Source organism: Eulemur rufifrons, chromosome 3, assembly GCF_041146395.1.
Source record: "Eulemur rufifrons isolate Redbay chromosome 3, OSU_ERuf_1, whole genome shotgun sequence".
Lineage (NCBI taxonomy): Eukaryota > Metazoa > Chordata > Mammalia > Primates > Lemuridae > Eulemur > Eulemur rufifrons.
Genome location: NC_090985.1, coordinates 70,662,576 through 70,678,966, shown reverse-complemented (window position 1 = coordinate 70,678,966; position 16,391 = coordinate 70,662,576). Strand labels below are relative to the sequence as shown.

The 16,391-nt window shown below is 35.5% G+C and overlaps 1 protein-coding gene across 1 annotated transcript in view; it reads left to right on the top strand.

Moving 5' to 3' along the window:
• The window catches only part of CNBD1 (cyclic nucleotide binding domain containing 1), a 307,427-nt gene that overhangs the window by 27,379 nt on the left and 263,657 nt on the right, over positions 1 to 16,391 (top strand). Inside the window, exon 3 of the mRNA XM_069465605.1 lies at positions 5,882 to 5,995. Coding sequence (XP_069321706.1) covers positions 5,882 to 5,995 — 114 coding nt within the window. The remainder of the gene's footprint in view (positions 1 to 5,881; positions 5,996 to 16,391) is intronic.

Genomic DNA, 16,391 nt, shown 5'->3' with positions numbered 1-16,391 from the left:
AAAAAATAAAAAAAGTACTAAAATGTGATAATTTTAGTTTTGAGAAGTTCTACTTAGTTGTTTTTCAAATTTTCCTGGTCATTCCTGGTAGTCTATTATTATGGATCATCATTGTGATTCTGTCCTTCATTTCTATAAATATTTTATACATAGCTATTTTATGTCCTATATCTAGCATATGTGGATTTATGGGCTTTAGGAATCTAAATATGTTTATTGTTTCTGCTGGCTTGCACTCATGGTAGCCTGTCTTTGCAGGTGATCTTTTTGTGAAAGATTTGCTTATTCTTAACATGTGGTAACATATGGGCTAAATTAAGAATAACTTCCTTGAGGGAGAATTTATCTCTTTCTTCCTAAAGCTAGTATGCATCATCAAGCATTCTCCTTAAGAGACTTTCTTCAAAGCAGGAAGCAGACTGGGCTCCCTTCCTGTTCCTGGATCAGGTTCATGTTCCTCCCATCAGTGACTCTCCTCAGCATACCGCACCCTTCCTCTCTGCCCAGCTGCTTTATGTAGGACCACCAACAAGTTATAATGCAGGATATTTGCAACAACAGGTTTCTTCAGAGAATCAAGATGCTGTAGGAACCTTTACAATTTTTATTTTTATTTTTTTGCACTTTGACATGTATGTGCTTCTAAGGTACATGTTCTATGCTACAGGAAAATGAGTGCCAGATATTTCTTTTTTAATAGTCCTGTTCCAGTGATGACATTTTCCCTTGGAGTCAGTGTCTAGGTCTTTTTCAGTAAAAAAATATTTCTCATGGCTAGACTGTTCTAGTCTTAATAACATTTAACATGGCAGATACTGCATTCACATGTATTGTTATAGGAAGATCTGATATTGACTCAAATTCTTGTCCTTTTTCCATTGAACATGAAGTTTATAGCTTCACAGTTTTAATAAAATAAAATTCTCTAATTTCTAAATGCTGTATATTCTGTACTTGGATTTATATTAATAGTTACTTTTTTATATGCCTAATATAAACAATGGGCCCGGAGCTTTACTTTTATTATTTCTAACCACTACAACAATTCTAAAGGTAGGCAGGAGATAAAGAAATAAGTGAAAGGTTTAAATGCCACACATAAGGTTACACAACCGCTTCAGTTTTATATGCAAATCAGATATTGATTCTCAAAGTGGGAAGAACTTCAGTTATTTCAGGGGAAGTAAAACTTTATGACAGATCAATATCTCTCTAAAAGGTTTAGATTAAGTCTTAAAGTCATGCATTTGCAGTTAACTTTGTCAAAATAGATCTTTTAATTTTTCTTCAGGAACTATAGGAAAATGCAGTTTGAGATTAATTTTTATGGTTAACTAATTGTAGTAGCATGTGGAACTCTTTTGAAAAATACGATTTTGAAGGCATAAAGCTCAAAAATGAGCTTTGTCTATAGATAAGGAAAATGGTCAAATGAATTCACAACTAAAGACTCATATTTCCAAAAAATTTTAAATATGTACAGAGGAAACTGAATAGAGTGACACTTAGTAGTGGCATTACCTGAAAAACTTGCTGATTGAATGATCTTTCATTTAGGTTGAGGGCCTAATGTTAAATACATTGGCATTTTTTTCTTCAACTCATATTTTAATAAAAGGATAAAATCCATTATGGATATACATTGTGCATATATTATATATTATATAATGTATATATCAAATATGTAATCAGCTTAATTCATACAAAATTGTAACTGCCTCTTTTATTGTGAAAGGATATAATTTATATTTCTTTCAATTTTCATTAAGTACATGTGTAGATGCTACAATATTTATAAGACCAGTTCAGGAGGAAACAAGCTATAACTGGTTTAATAGATTCAACTATTATGACTTACTTTAATTAATTTAAAATAAAAATGCAAATTGCTTCAGGACAAACACATAAATATAATTAATCAATAAGTATTTTATTAAAAGCTTATTATGTTCCTAAATCTGTGAGCAGAATTGAATGAGATACAGAAGAAACATTGTATTAGTTAGGGTATTTCTAGCTGCTATAGATAAACCCTAAATCTCAGTGGCTTTATGCAATAGAAATTTATTTCTCTCCCACATCATGCCATAAAAAGGTACTTTTCATTGACAGCTTGTTCTTTTGGTTTAGGAATTTAGGCCTCTACCAAATATTTGTTCTTCCCTTCTTTATTGTGTGACTTTCAAGGCCACTCTTCTGCTTCATCCTGGAAGGGGCAAGGACACTGAGAATCTCCTGTGAAAGGTTTTTTTTTCCTTTGCAGGGGCATGGTGAGGTGTGCACATCCCTTCTGCACTCTTTTTCATATTCCACTGGCTAGCACTGCACTCTCATATTCCACTGGCTAGCACCCAGCCATGAGAACGCCAGGTAGACCACTCCAGACCAGGGCCTGAGGGAGCACCAGTTGATGGCATTGGCACTGTTCCTTGACTGTGTGCTATGTATTTTTACTTCCTGCCTTCTCTACTAGATTGCCCCTGTGACGATAAATGGAAGAACCTTAGAGTCAAGACAACTTGAATTTGTGTACTAATTTCTCTACTTTATATAAGCTTAGGCAGGTCATTTGAACTGTATGTGCATTATTTCCTTATCCAAAAAATGATAGCTATATGTCTAAATAAGAATAATTCCAGATCTAGTATTCAGTGATTATATATCTATCTTAGAGACTTCTCTATGCTCTCCCCAACTGTATCTTCTTTTTTGGCACAGATCTAGACTACATTTCCCAACCTCCCCAGTCACATTAGGGGTTAGGCATTAACATAAGTTTTTTTTTTGGTGGGGAAAGCTAAATTCAGTCCATACCAGTTACTAACATTTAAAAATAAGAAAATTCAAGAGAGTTCAGATTTCTGGCTTCTGCAAAATAAAAACAGCTGCAGGATTTGACCACATTGGAGTTTTATCAGCACATGAGAAAAATAAGCTTACAGGTGGGGTCAAAGCTCCCTCAATTTGGCATGCTTTTTCAAAATCACCACAGTTCTCACTTTATGGTATCTGCTTGGCTACTATAAACATTTAATTTTGTGATCCTTGAGTATAGAACATCTTGAAAGCACTCTAGAATTTTGGTGTGTAAACCTATAGATTTTGAATATATCTTCTTTTCATCTGTTTGAGGAACCTGGAGTTCTTTTCTTATAGATGAGTTTCCTTGTGGGTAAGCTTCAATGAAGTGGCAAATTTCTTGTCCATAGGTAGTATTTACTCATAGCCCAATAAATTATGAAAAATATCTTCTGGATAGCATTCAAGGGGCAGGTAGTTATTTGGGTCCATAATCTACTGTCCAATCCTACTATATACAATTCTAAATATTTCTTTGTCCCTGGCCATCTAATTATATTTATTTTATGTTTCTTGTAAGCTATTTCTCCATGTTTAGATGCATTTATTTACAGATTTTACATGGTTTTAGACAAAATGCATTCCTACTGAACACACAGAAATATATGATTTTGTTTCATTAAGAGACTCAGAAATAGGAGTATACTCCCAAATGACATTTTTGTGACATTGAACGTACATCATAGCATCATAGGGCACTTAGGGCTTCCTGAAAATCATGTCACCTCTAGCTCTAACATTTGACTCTTTCATTGTAGCCTTCCATGTATTTCACTTCTTGGACATACTACTTTTGGAGACCCAGATAATAAACACTGAGTTCATGTACATCAGCCACCCTACCTTGGAAATTGTCAAGTATTAGGTATAGGATGCAGCTTAGTTATACACATAGAAAATGACAAGGGTAAAGGATTTGGTATTTTGGTATAGACTTGTTAGCCATTTCAAAGATGATCCATCCAGATCACAAATTGGAATAAGGTTCCAAGTTTTGTAGCATGGGTTGCATGTGTCTATACTTTTGAGCTTATTTGGACCCCAGCATCTTCAGGTATAAAATGAAGATGATAAAAGTATCTAGCTAACATAGCTGTATTAAGACTGTGGTCCCCAACTCCCAGGCCATGGACCAGTACTGGACCGTGGCCTGTTAGGAACTGGCCCCAGAGCTCCACTGTCCCCACCCCTGCCCCTACCCGGGTCCATGGAAAAATTGTCTTCCTTGAAACTTAGGAACTCACTGCCTGCTGCCCCACAGGGGAGGGTGCACAGCAGGAGGTGAGCAGCTGGCCAGCAAGCATATTTACCCCCCCCCATCACTCATCAGTGGCATCACCGCCTGAACTCCTCCTCCCCCCCATCCATGGAAAAATTGTCTTCCGTGAAACCCATCCCTGGTGCCAAAAAGGCTGGGGACCTCTGGTGTAAGATACATGTAAGTGCATAGAATAATGGCCGGTATATAGCAAGAACTAATGTTTTATTAATTGGGGGGCAGGATGGCCCAGAGGTTAAAAGAATGGGTTTTGAAGTCAATTTAGTTTTCATTTGTACCCCGTATCCTCTACTTCCTAGTTATATGAATTAGGCAAATTTATTATGATTGCAGTTTCTTTATGTGTAGAATGGGCAATAAAATATATTAACATTTTCAGGTTATACAAATATGCAAGTATACAAAAACAATGTAAAAATCTTAGTGCAATGCTTGGAATATAACAAGTAGCCAATAAAAAACAAGTAGACATGTAAAATAGATGATTGCAGAATGTGAGTTCAGAACAGAAAAAGAAAAAAAAAATCCTTGGAAAGCCTCCAGTGAAATCAGTGCTTGGATTTAAAACAGAGTAGCTGCTTTATCAATGTATCTATATAGCATGAGAAGGGGAATTAAAATCCTAATGTCATATTAAATCACATCTGAGCAGTTTTGTTTGAATTGTTACACTAAATTAAATAAGATTATTAAAGTATATAGAATTTGTCTTGTGCAAGGCATCAATATTGTGTTTTAGGAACATTAGCCAAGAGAAGAAAGGCTGTTATAAATATTTTAGAATGTGTTGTTATTATTTACATTGACGATGAATTAAAAAAAGGCTTCTCTTGAGGATTTTTGTATTCATTGCCATGAGGCAAATATTGGCCAAGATGTTTGTCAGTGTTCAATGAAGTAGGATCATTTTTAATAATTATTGAAATAAGCTGTCAAGATGAGTGTTTAGCATTTTAAAAAATTGACCAACTTTTCATGGTAGTTGTCAATTGAAGATTGAATGAGGCAGATTTTCCAGAAACAAATATCATTACCTAATATTTAAAGACAATTTGCTGTATTTCTATGGATCTTGTTTATTGGCATTTTTGATATTTGTAGCGGATCAAAACCTGGCTGCATAAAAGAATCATCCTGAGGTGGATATTTAAAAAGGAGAAGCTTACATGGGGGCTCTATTTTTGGAATTTATGATTCATCAGAAAAAAGATCAGAAATCTTTACTTATAAAAAGTATCTCGGATGATTTCAGTGATCTTCTGGATTTAGAAAATGCCAATCTTTTGGCCTAGCACATCTTTATTCCAGACCTAAAAAAAATAGTGCATGAGATTTTAATAAACCATTGCAAAGATTCGGATAAATATACTTTCTAGTAATGTATATGTAAACTATTTGTAAATAATTTTGGAGGGATTTTACTTTTGTGGCATTTATATAAGGACTGTAATCAATTACAGAAACAAAAGTTTGAAGAAGGCTCAGCTTAAAACGTAGATTTTTACATTGACATTGTCATAAATTTGATATTTCTTAAAATATTTTCCATGGAGGTACACTGTAGATAATTTTTAGTAGATGTTTTTAAAGCACAAAATATTTATCTTATACATTTTTGTCATTTGCTTCTTAGACTAAATAGTCTGTATAGAATTAATTTATATATATTGAGTTAAAAAATCTTTCTCTTGAAAATTATTATTTTATGACACTTACAATTTATTTTCTCTCTCTTTTTTCAAGCCAGAGTATTTATGGTGACTCATCGGCTCACAATATATTTATGAAGAAATATCCTAAAATATTTCTGCACAAAAAAACCAGACTGCCTAAACTTTTCAAACAGGAGGAACGAAGGTAATGATATCTTCTTTTGACAGCTAGGTTGATGTCTGTGTGGGTGCCCTCGTTTGGGCACAAGTGAAACTCAACCTAGAGCATTTGATCAGTTCCCGGCACTCCACACTAGGGAGCACCGGAGGAAATGGAGATTAGTAGGTGAGGGCAAATTCATTTTCTTGTTGAGCAAAATACCTGTCCACCACGGAGGAACATGTTTATTTAAACCTTTTGTCAAAGAATTGTTACCTTTTACTAACGAATGGCAGTGTTCATGAAAGGAATTAAAGTACTCTATAAGGTTTCATGAGAAATTTCTCCATGGAAATGACTAGAGTATTCGTGGATGGAGGATATTTAGAAGTATGTTACATGTCAAGGAATAATGACAATGCCATAGAGCAACTGAAAGGCATTTGAGAAGTCTGTTTTAATGGGCTCCTGCTTCTAGGAGAACCTGTATTTAAATGTATTTCTTGTATTTTATTTTATTTTTTTTTGAGACAGAGTCTCGCTCTGTTGCCCTGGCTAGAGTGCCATAGCATCAGTTTAGCTCACAGCAACCTCAAACTCCTGGGCTCAAGGGATCCTCCTGCCTCAGCCTCCCGAGAGGCTGGGACTATAGGCATGTGCCACCATGCCCGGGTAATTTTTTCTGTATATATTTTTAGCTGTCCAGATAATTTCTTTCTATTTTTAGTAGAGACGGGGTCTTGCTCTTGCTCAGGCTGGTCTCAAACTCCTGACCTCGAGCGATCCTCCTGCCTCTGCCTCCCAGAGTGCTAGGATTACAGGTGTGAGCCACCGCTCCCAGCCTCTTGTATTTTTAAAGGCAAAGAATGAGATTATTTAAGTGTGTTGCAGAAGGTGTGACTGCCCTCTCTGTCAATGATGGAGATGGATTGCCAGATCACGTTGTGATGCTGCTGCTCTCAAATTGTCCCTGGCCTCAGTGGAACTGGAAGATTCTTAATCAGTGCAGCATCCGATCCAAAAAGGCAGTCTTTCTCCTTGGGTATCATTCCCGTTGTTGTTCCTTGGGTATCTTCTGGTGGATATGCAACTGCCCCCACCCTGTACTATTCAGGTAGAATTAATCTGTCCACATCCTCAGCCACTCTACTGCCCTAATCCCTGATTGTGCCCTGTATAACCTCTGTTGGCGTATTCGTAAGATTGCATTTCTCTTGTGTATTTACTACTAGTCTGTACTTGCATTTCTGACACTTAGCAGAGGGATTGCCCCATAATTGTGACTAAGAGATGTGTGTTGCCCCATGGGCAAACTACTTACTGGCTCTATAAAAGAGTTGATCAAGAAAATGTTTTCATTTATTTATATCAGCAATATAAAGATACAAATTCAAACAAAATTATTGTAATAAATATCATTTCAGGGTTGGAGGATAACAATATGGGAGACATCAATCTGTTTCATTATCCTAAGCCTTTCTTTTATTTATAGGCATAGGGCAGTATTATGTGGAACATATAACACATGAGTTAACTGGGAAAAATCTCTGGGAGATGGAGTTGCTCTGAATTTTCAAAAACGAGTCTGCTAAGTTAATAGAAATCTCATGAAAATGGAGATTCAAATATAACATTTCAGCAAACAGACTCCAGTTTTTTTGAAATGATTACAAGTGAGTATCTTGACCAAATAAACCCTGTAGCCGTTAAAACAGCAGATTGAGCTGTGCTGAGTTTTTCTGCAGGTCTGGCCATGTCAGCCAAGCCAGCACACACCAACCCCCATTTCATAACTAGAGCCCAGAAAAAAACTGTTCTGGGGCCTGCAGGGTGGTTGTACAACGGCCTCAATTTTTCGGGCAGCGTCAGCTCCACTTTGTCGAGGAGCCGGGGGTAGGTGGCCCCGCGGGCCTCGGGCGCTGGCAGCAGACATCTCTGGGCAGACCAGTGGGAGCGTGGCTGTGTCCTCGTCCCTGGCTGACAGCGAAGGGCAGCCAGTCACTCACCCCTGCCACAGAGCCTGGCATCCCCCTCTCCCTTAGGGTGCCCTTCCCGCGGTTCTGACTATCCCTCAGCTTTTTCGAATTTGGAGATATAACCAAGAACTAAAAGCTAAAGCAAACAAATGAAAGAGTTCCTGATGTCCTGAACACTCCAGATGTGAACATAACCACTGGGACCTAGTTTATTGTTTGATTCTGGATAAGGCAATGTTAACTGGGCTGACACTTGGAAGGCACAAAAAAATCTAACTGTGCTTTTCAACATAAAAATAAAGCAAACTTTTAATAACAGTCTCTCTTTACATATGACTTAAGAAACTTACATATAGATATTAGTAACATTTTTTCTACCATTTATCCCTAATAAATCATACTTGCTAATGTATACCCCCAGCCTCTTTCTGTTCTAGTTAGCCAAAGTATGTATATATAAAAGCACACAAAATTCAAGCGAGTTGAAAGACAGTTGGAAGATTAAATAATCTGCCCATTTAGTGTAGGATGGTCCAGTAGCTACAAGTGAAAGGAAATATTGCTGAAGAGAGTGAGAAATGAATAGCAGAATGGCTATGAAAATGACCTCTATTTTTAAATATTTTAGCTTGCATGAAAAATCTTGATTTTTTTATATATATTGTATAAAATCCTTTTACAGCTACAGATTTTTAAATAGGATTATTGTAAAGATTAATTGAGATGTGTTAACACAGTGCCTGGTCCATGATGAGTATTACATTTTTGAATTACACTCAGTAACTGATATAATGTAGCAGAAAAAGCTCTAGAGTCAGACAGACCTGAATTTGAATCCTGGATCTGTGACTTATATGCTATGACTTTGGACAAATTAGGGAAAGAGCCTGGCATAGTACCTGAGACCTAAGTAGGCTTTCTGTAAATGTTTGGAACCTTTGTCCCCGTCATTCCCCATGTAAGGAGAGATTGGCATAGATTACTCCACACTAGAAATAACAGTCCATTTGATTTGGCCTTCAGTGTGGAGTACAGAGCTTTTTTCTAAAAGTGCTACTAAAGCCAGTCTTCATTAGACTTGTAGTCAGATGAATCAGCAAAACAACTTATTTCAAAATTTGAAGAAAGGAAACAAAAGAGAACTTTTTGAATAATGTTATAACTGATGAAGATTTAGCATTTAGCAGTTGAAAATCTTGCACTTTATCATTTGTCCCTTAACCATAGTCTCATCTTTGAGGAGAAAGGATTAGAGAATTTGACATAGGGTAAAGGTGAAGAGGTTCTGAAGAATCAAATTATTATTGCTTTCTTTTCAATAAATCACACTGTTATATTAAAAATTATATATATAACATTTCATGAGACCTTATCTATCGTCTAGACCAAACTATATCCCTAGATAGTAAGCCTGTCTGAAATGATCCTACGAAGTGCATACTGTGATTTATAAAATTAAATCACTCTATAGAAATATCTAATAAAAACATTATGTATTATTTTATTCCAAGTATACTTAATTTCTATTCCAGTCTTGTTGATTAGAATGAAACCTGTAAACTTAGCTCTGTCTATAGACTAAGGGACCAGGAGCTTTTATGAATAGCTGAAATGTTCATCTTGCCCTCATATTTATGCATTAATTAAACCAGCATGGACTTACTACTTTAGTTAAGACATTATTTTGAGAGGACTGCAGGGAGGCACACCAGTAACTATTAGCACATTTGATAATGGAATACTGTCTTCATATTTTTAAGAAAAAAAGACTGAGACCCAAAATTTCTATTAATAGCACAATTGTAGTACAAAGGTAAAAATAAAATGTGGGCTGCCAAATACTCAGGACTAGGGAAATACACAATATTAATTAAGATTTGTTTAAGTGTCAGAAAAGCCAGTCAAATTAGCTTAAGCGGCAAGGGGAATTCCTGAAATGTTTGGGAGAACTGCCTTCAAGCTTAAAGGATGATGTTGGAATTCAGTTTTCCTCTGTATCTCTGCCTCTTTGCTAGGTTGGTTTCATCTTCACACATCATGTGGTAGGTCTAGACATACCAGATTCATTTACTTTAAAGCTCAGGTGAGGACAGAGGTGTTCTCTTGAAACAGCCTTGGCAGATTTATTGAAATCTCAAATTATATCACATTCCTGGATTCCTCAAAAATTAAATATAGAATGACCATGTGATACAGCAATCCTCCTTCTGGGTCTATCTCTTATTGTCATGCACTATAGATGGCAATGATGTTTTATGTAGATTACACCATCTGTCAAGAAATTTTGACTTTTTTCAAATAGTTTAAACAATAAAAAGATACAAACTGCACCTTATATAAAATACCATTATGTTTAAAGGGGCTTGCACAATGAAATGATTTCCATATTTCAATGGACAGATGAAATTAACAATGTCATGATTATCATTAGAAGAGTTCTTTATGATGATACTGTACAATGATTGCTTTTATCTGTTTCAAACAAACATAGTGACAATTCCTTTTTAATAACAAAAAACTGATTGCCATAACCATCAGTATTCTTAGCAACCTTATTTCACTAGGGGAAGACAGGTATAATCTCAGATTTATATCTACTATATTTAGAAGACATAATTATTATAAAAGTACTAATTTAAATGAAATGCTAGTTTTTATGTAAATAGAGGGCCCTTCTGCTTTGAAGCTGTTCTGTCCTAATTTTAGAACTTATTTTGCTCAAAAGTTATGACTTTATCTCTTTTAATATTTTCATTTGCTTTTTAATGACATTTAAAAGCCTTGGAAGTATTGTAAAGCCAGATGATTTCCTCAGAACAGTACCTTTAACGGTGAAAACAATAATGCAGTTATGAAAGTGAATTTGGTAAATAGTTTACATTTTTAAATGAAATGGTTATTTTCTACATTTCAAATATTCCCCAATCAATACTGCAGGTGATTTTTTTACCCAGAATATGTAAGCTACAGCTCGATCTCTGTTTGTGTTTGAACATTTACTCAAATGAACACTTTCTAACTTTGATTCTCAGTACTATGAGGAGAGATAATTTTAAAATCTGAGAACCCTGGCTTAGGAGAGGAAGTTATAATGCTTGTGATTTAAATGTGTAGAGCAAAAAAGTTCTGCTGTCAAGAAATCTTACGATTTCATGTTAAATTGGGACAATATAACCACAATTTCCTGTATCTTCATTCAACTCTTTCTTTTATTAATTAGTCCAACTACAATTTACCAAGTATCTACCGAATGCAGGCACGATGCTGGTTAGTGTAAGGTAAAATGAACACAGTCCTTGCTCTTCTAGAGTTTATGATCTGACAAAGGAGACAGACCTTAAGCAATAATCATGCTAATAATTATTTAAGCACAATTTATCTTTATGAATCCACCTTTCAGTTTTCAGATTGGATTATTAATTAATGAGTGCAGAGTTTTGATTTTAGGTAATAGAAATTGTATTCAAAGGAACATAAGCCATCAAAAAAGGTTGCCTGTTGGTTCACCTGGCCAAATGGAGGAAGGCGGGACACAAGATCTGAGTGCTTGTAGGACACTCTGCTTGCCATCCTGCTCATATTTGTAGATTGTCCCCATTCTTTCTTGGTACTCATGGTCTTTCTCAGTGTGGCAGGGGATATGGCCATGAGGAGCTTTGGACTTGTAACAGTTCTGACACTGGGGAAAAAAGGGAATTTGTTTTCAGCCAGAATAATTGTGGAAAAGAATTCAGATTAGTTCAGACTGGGACACATGTTAACCTATCCTCCCAGTGGCATAGAATGTATGAGCAGAAGAAATTGGGGTGGGAAGATATTTTGCACACACACGAAAAAAAACAGCCACTATAAACAATGACTGTCCTCCTGGTATAAGAAAAAATTAATACATATGATAATAGTAATTTTAAAAATTGTTATATTGTTTGCTTCAACAAAGGTAATACCTACTCTTTTTTTAAACAATAAGAAATGACAGAATTTTAATCTATGTATGTTTATGTCAGATTATGTCAGAAATGAAGAAAAAGTTTAAGGAAAGGATAGTAATTAAAACAAAAGCTTGAACAAAATTGTGGAGATCTATGTTAGAGATATTTATTCAAAATGTGACTTTTAAAAATTGATACATAATAGATGTACATACTTTTGGGTATATATGCTATTTCAATACATTCATATAATGTGTAATAATCAAATCAGGGTAATTGAAATATTTATCACCTTAAATATTTATCTTTTTTTCATGGTGGTAACATTCAAATTATGCTCTACTAGTTATTTTTAAATATACAATGGATTATTGTTTACTGTGGTCATAAAGGAAGAAGTCAAATTATCTTCATTCTTAAACAGGATCTTATATTTAGAAAACCTTAAAGACTTCACCAAAAGCTGTTAGAATTGATAAACAAATTTAGTAAAGTTGCAGGATACAAAATCAACATACAAAGATCAGTAGCATTTATATATATACACCAACAGTGAACCATCTGAAAAAGAAAACAAGAAAGCAATTCCATTTACAATAGCTACAAAAATTACAAAATATGTAGGAATAAATTAAGCTGAAGAAGTAAAAGATCTCTGCAGGGAAAACTATAAAACAGTGATTTAAAAAATTGAAGAGGACACAAAGAAAGGGAAAGATATTCCATGCTTATGGATTTGAAGAATTAGTATTGTGACAATGTCAATACTACCCAAAATGTGCCATTTATATAGGGGTAGAAATTCAAGTGTTTACAAAGAAGGCTGCATAGTTATTATAATCTTATTTGACTTTTATAAAAATATTACTAGATTTGACCATGTTATCTTCAGAAAAGATTAGTCAGCATAAAAAAATCAAATGATTTTTTAAAAATTCAGACTAACTTTAAGCACATACAGTATTTGTACTAGATTTAGAACCAACTATATTTGTCTAGTTGGCAAGCACTAAGCAAGATGCTTATCAATGAGGGGAATGTTTTTTAGAAAGGTCTGTATCTTTCAGAAAGGTATAGACCAAAAATAATATGGCAGAAGCTATGAGGGAACCATCAATATACCTGAGTTATTAGTTTTGATATTTCTTTCAACATACAGCCATGTGCTGCATAATGATGTTTCTGCCAAGGATGAACTGCATATACCACGGTTGTCCCAAAACTTGAAAAAATTCCTATCACTTAGTGACCCCACAGCAATCATAATGTCACCATGCAATGCATTACTCACATTTTTGTGGTGATGTTGGTGTAAACAAACCTACCGTGCTGCCAGTTGTATAAAAGTATAGCACATAAAATTATGCATAGTACATAATACTAGATAATAAATGACTATGTTACCAGTTTATGCATTTACTATACTATACTTTGTATTGTTATTTCTTTCTCTCTTTATTATTTGAGACAGAGCCTCACTCTGTTGCCTTGGGTAGAGTGCAGTGGCATCATCGTAGCTCACAGCAACCTCCATCTCCTGGGCTCAAGCGATCCTACTGCCTCAGCCTTCCAGGTAGCTGGGACTACAGGCATGAGCCACCATGCCTGGCCTGTATTTTACTTTAGAGTGTATTCCTTCTACTTACCTAAAAAAAAAGTTTACTGTAAAACATCCTTAGGCAAGTCCTTGAAGAGGTATTCAAGAAGGCATTGTGATTGTAGGAGATGACAGCTTCATGCTTGTTATTGTTCCTGAAGACCTTCCAGTGGGACAAGACATGGAGGTGGAAGACAGTGATATTGGTGATCCTGACCCTGTGTAGGTTTAGGTTAATGTGTGTGATGTGTCTTGGCTCAAAAAACTGTTTAAATAGTAAAAATAAAAATAAAAATTCTAAAAATAGAAAAAAGCTTATGGAATAAGGATATAAAGAAAAAATATCTTTATACAGCTCTAGAATATATTTGTGTTTTAATAAGCTAAATGTTATTACAAAAGAGTCAACAGGTGAAAAAAATTTAAAAGTTTATGAAGTAAAAAAGTTATAATAAGCTAAGGTTAATTTATTACTGAAGAAAGAAAAAATTCCTTTTTTTTTCCTAAATTTAGTGCACTCTAAGTGTGCAGTGTGTATAAAGTCTACAGTAGTGTACAGTAATGTCCTAGGCCTTCACATTCACTCATCAATCACTGACTCACCAGAGCAACTTCTAGTCTGTAAGCTCCACTCATAGTAAGTGCCCTCTATAGGTGTACCATTTTTAATCTTTTACCTTGTATTATAAATATACCTTTATATGTTCAGATATGCTTCGATACACAAATACTTACCATTATGTTATGATTGCCTACAATATTCAGTACAGTAACCTGCTGCACAGGTTTGTAGCCTAGGAGCAATAGGCTGTACCATATAGCCTAGGTAGGTAGTAGGCTAGAGTCTAGCCGTTAGACCATCTAGGTTTGTGTAAGTACACTCTATGATGTTTGCACAATGACAAAATTGCCTAAGGATCCATCTCTCAGAGTATCCCTGTCTTGAAGCAATGCATGACTGCATTTATACTTACAAATTAATAAAAATGAGAATGGGCTAATTTTGAAGAAACCCTTAAGCTAAAATATCAGATATATTCTGCCAAGAAATTTATTTTTATAAAAAGTTGAAAGAAGCAAGAATTAAAAAAAAAAACCTTGGATGATGTCGGCCTAATCACATTTCTTAAATCACACACTTCAAAGAATCAACATTATTTTACCTAAGATGCACTTGCAGAAAGAAAGAAGAGCAGAATAATTGATTAACATGAATTGAATGCTTGAGCAAGCATCAAATGCTGTAGTAAAGAAGAAAGCTTTTTAACTTAAGATGGCACATATCTAGTGCAGGAAAAAATTGTAATGATATATCCATATGCAATTAACTTCCCAGACAGGACGTATAAAAAACTCTTTTTGGAAATTCTGATGAGTACTGGAATCCAGCTAACAATTGAGAATGCATTAGATTGAACGTACAATGCCTTGACTTAGAGTGTCTATTTTGCCATTCAGCAACTGCACAACTCAGGTGAAGTAAGTCCATCTGGACATAAGTTACCTTGTATCTAAAATGAAATACTTGGGTAGATGACACTCAAGCCTCCTTTTAGCTCTATTAATCTAAGGTTCCATTTTCTAGTTGATGTGACAGATACTGTAGGGAGACGTGTAATGAAGATAATATCTTTTGTATTATCTTTTGAAATATCTTCCCCTAGGACCACTTTCCTTACTGCACCCCAGGTGCTCTCATTATCTCAAAGAAAAGGGCAGGAGGGCAAATACTACTTAAAGAAGGAGGAAGACATTAAATGGCAACATAAGGGAAAGATATAGAGGGATATAGAAATGAAGGAAGTAAGCTCAGCTCAAGGACTGTTGATCTTTACCCACTCCCATCCCTGGTCTTAATCTCACAACGAGGGGATGAAAGGTGCAGAAATATCCAGATAGCTACTGTGGAAGCTGCATCCTGTAGGACAATGATAATCAATTTGGACTACACGTTAGAATCACTTGGAGAGTTTTTCAAACACTCTGATGCCAAATTTCTATCTACCCCACACTATGTAAATTGTGGTCTCTGGCTTCAGGCAAGCACCTTGGTAATTAAAAAAAAAAATTGTAGGAGATTCTTGAGAGTTACTGCTTTAGAGTAAGGCCTAAACTGGGCACAACACAACATTCAACATGTAGTACAGAACTGGTGGAGGGAGATGTTTGCGACATATCTGGAGTTAACGCCAATGGTTCCACTTGGCCTGTGTCTAGCATTTCCCTTCAACACTGGTGAGGAGAGAATGAGATGCTGATAGGACTGATGGGCTCTAGGACCCTGGGGAGGGGAAGAGCAGGGTGCTGAGGCAGGAATCTAATGACGAAAGGGGGAGATAGTAAGAGTGGATGCAGCTGCAGAAAAATCCAGCCATTCCTAAGTAGATGCCATTCTGCCAGCCACTCTGCCACAGACAGCTCTTAGGTGAGAGGAACCCTTCCCTCTACCATGGTCATATAAGCAACCCCGCTTTCCCCCAACACACACCCAAACCAAGTCCTGAGAGAATATGAAACAGACAGAACATTTTCAAAGCTGAACCTTTATTTACTTGATGGAAACGAAGTTATTCTAACTAAACTGTTTCATATTAATGAGACTGAGACACCACAAAATGGTATGGGGGAATAGGGATTTGAGAGCTCATGAGAAAGTTTTAGATTCTTTATAAGAAACAAATTATTTTCTTTGCGTATTTTAGAGTTTAAGTAAATTTTCAATCCCACTAATCCATGTAAGGAAGAATCATGCCCTTTAACAGTGAGAGGCTGCAGAGGTTCCTGTCTGTATAATATCTGTGATCCTAATTACTCACTTCTTGGGCTAGCTGATGGTTGTGGTACAGTTAGCATGGAATCTGTCATGACTTATTTTTAAGAGAAAGACAATTGGAAATTTAATTAAGACCCAGTAAAAAGGAAATTTCACAGATCAA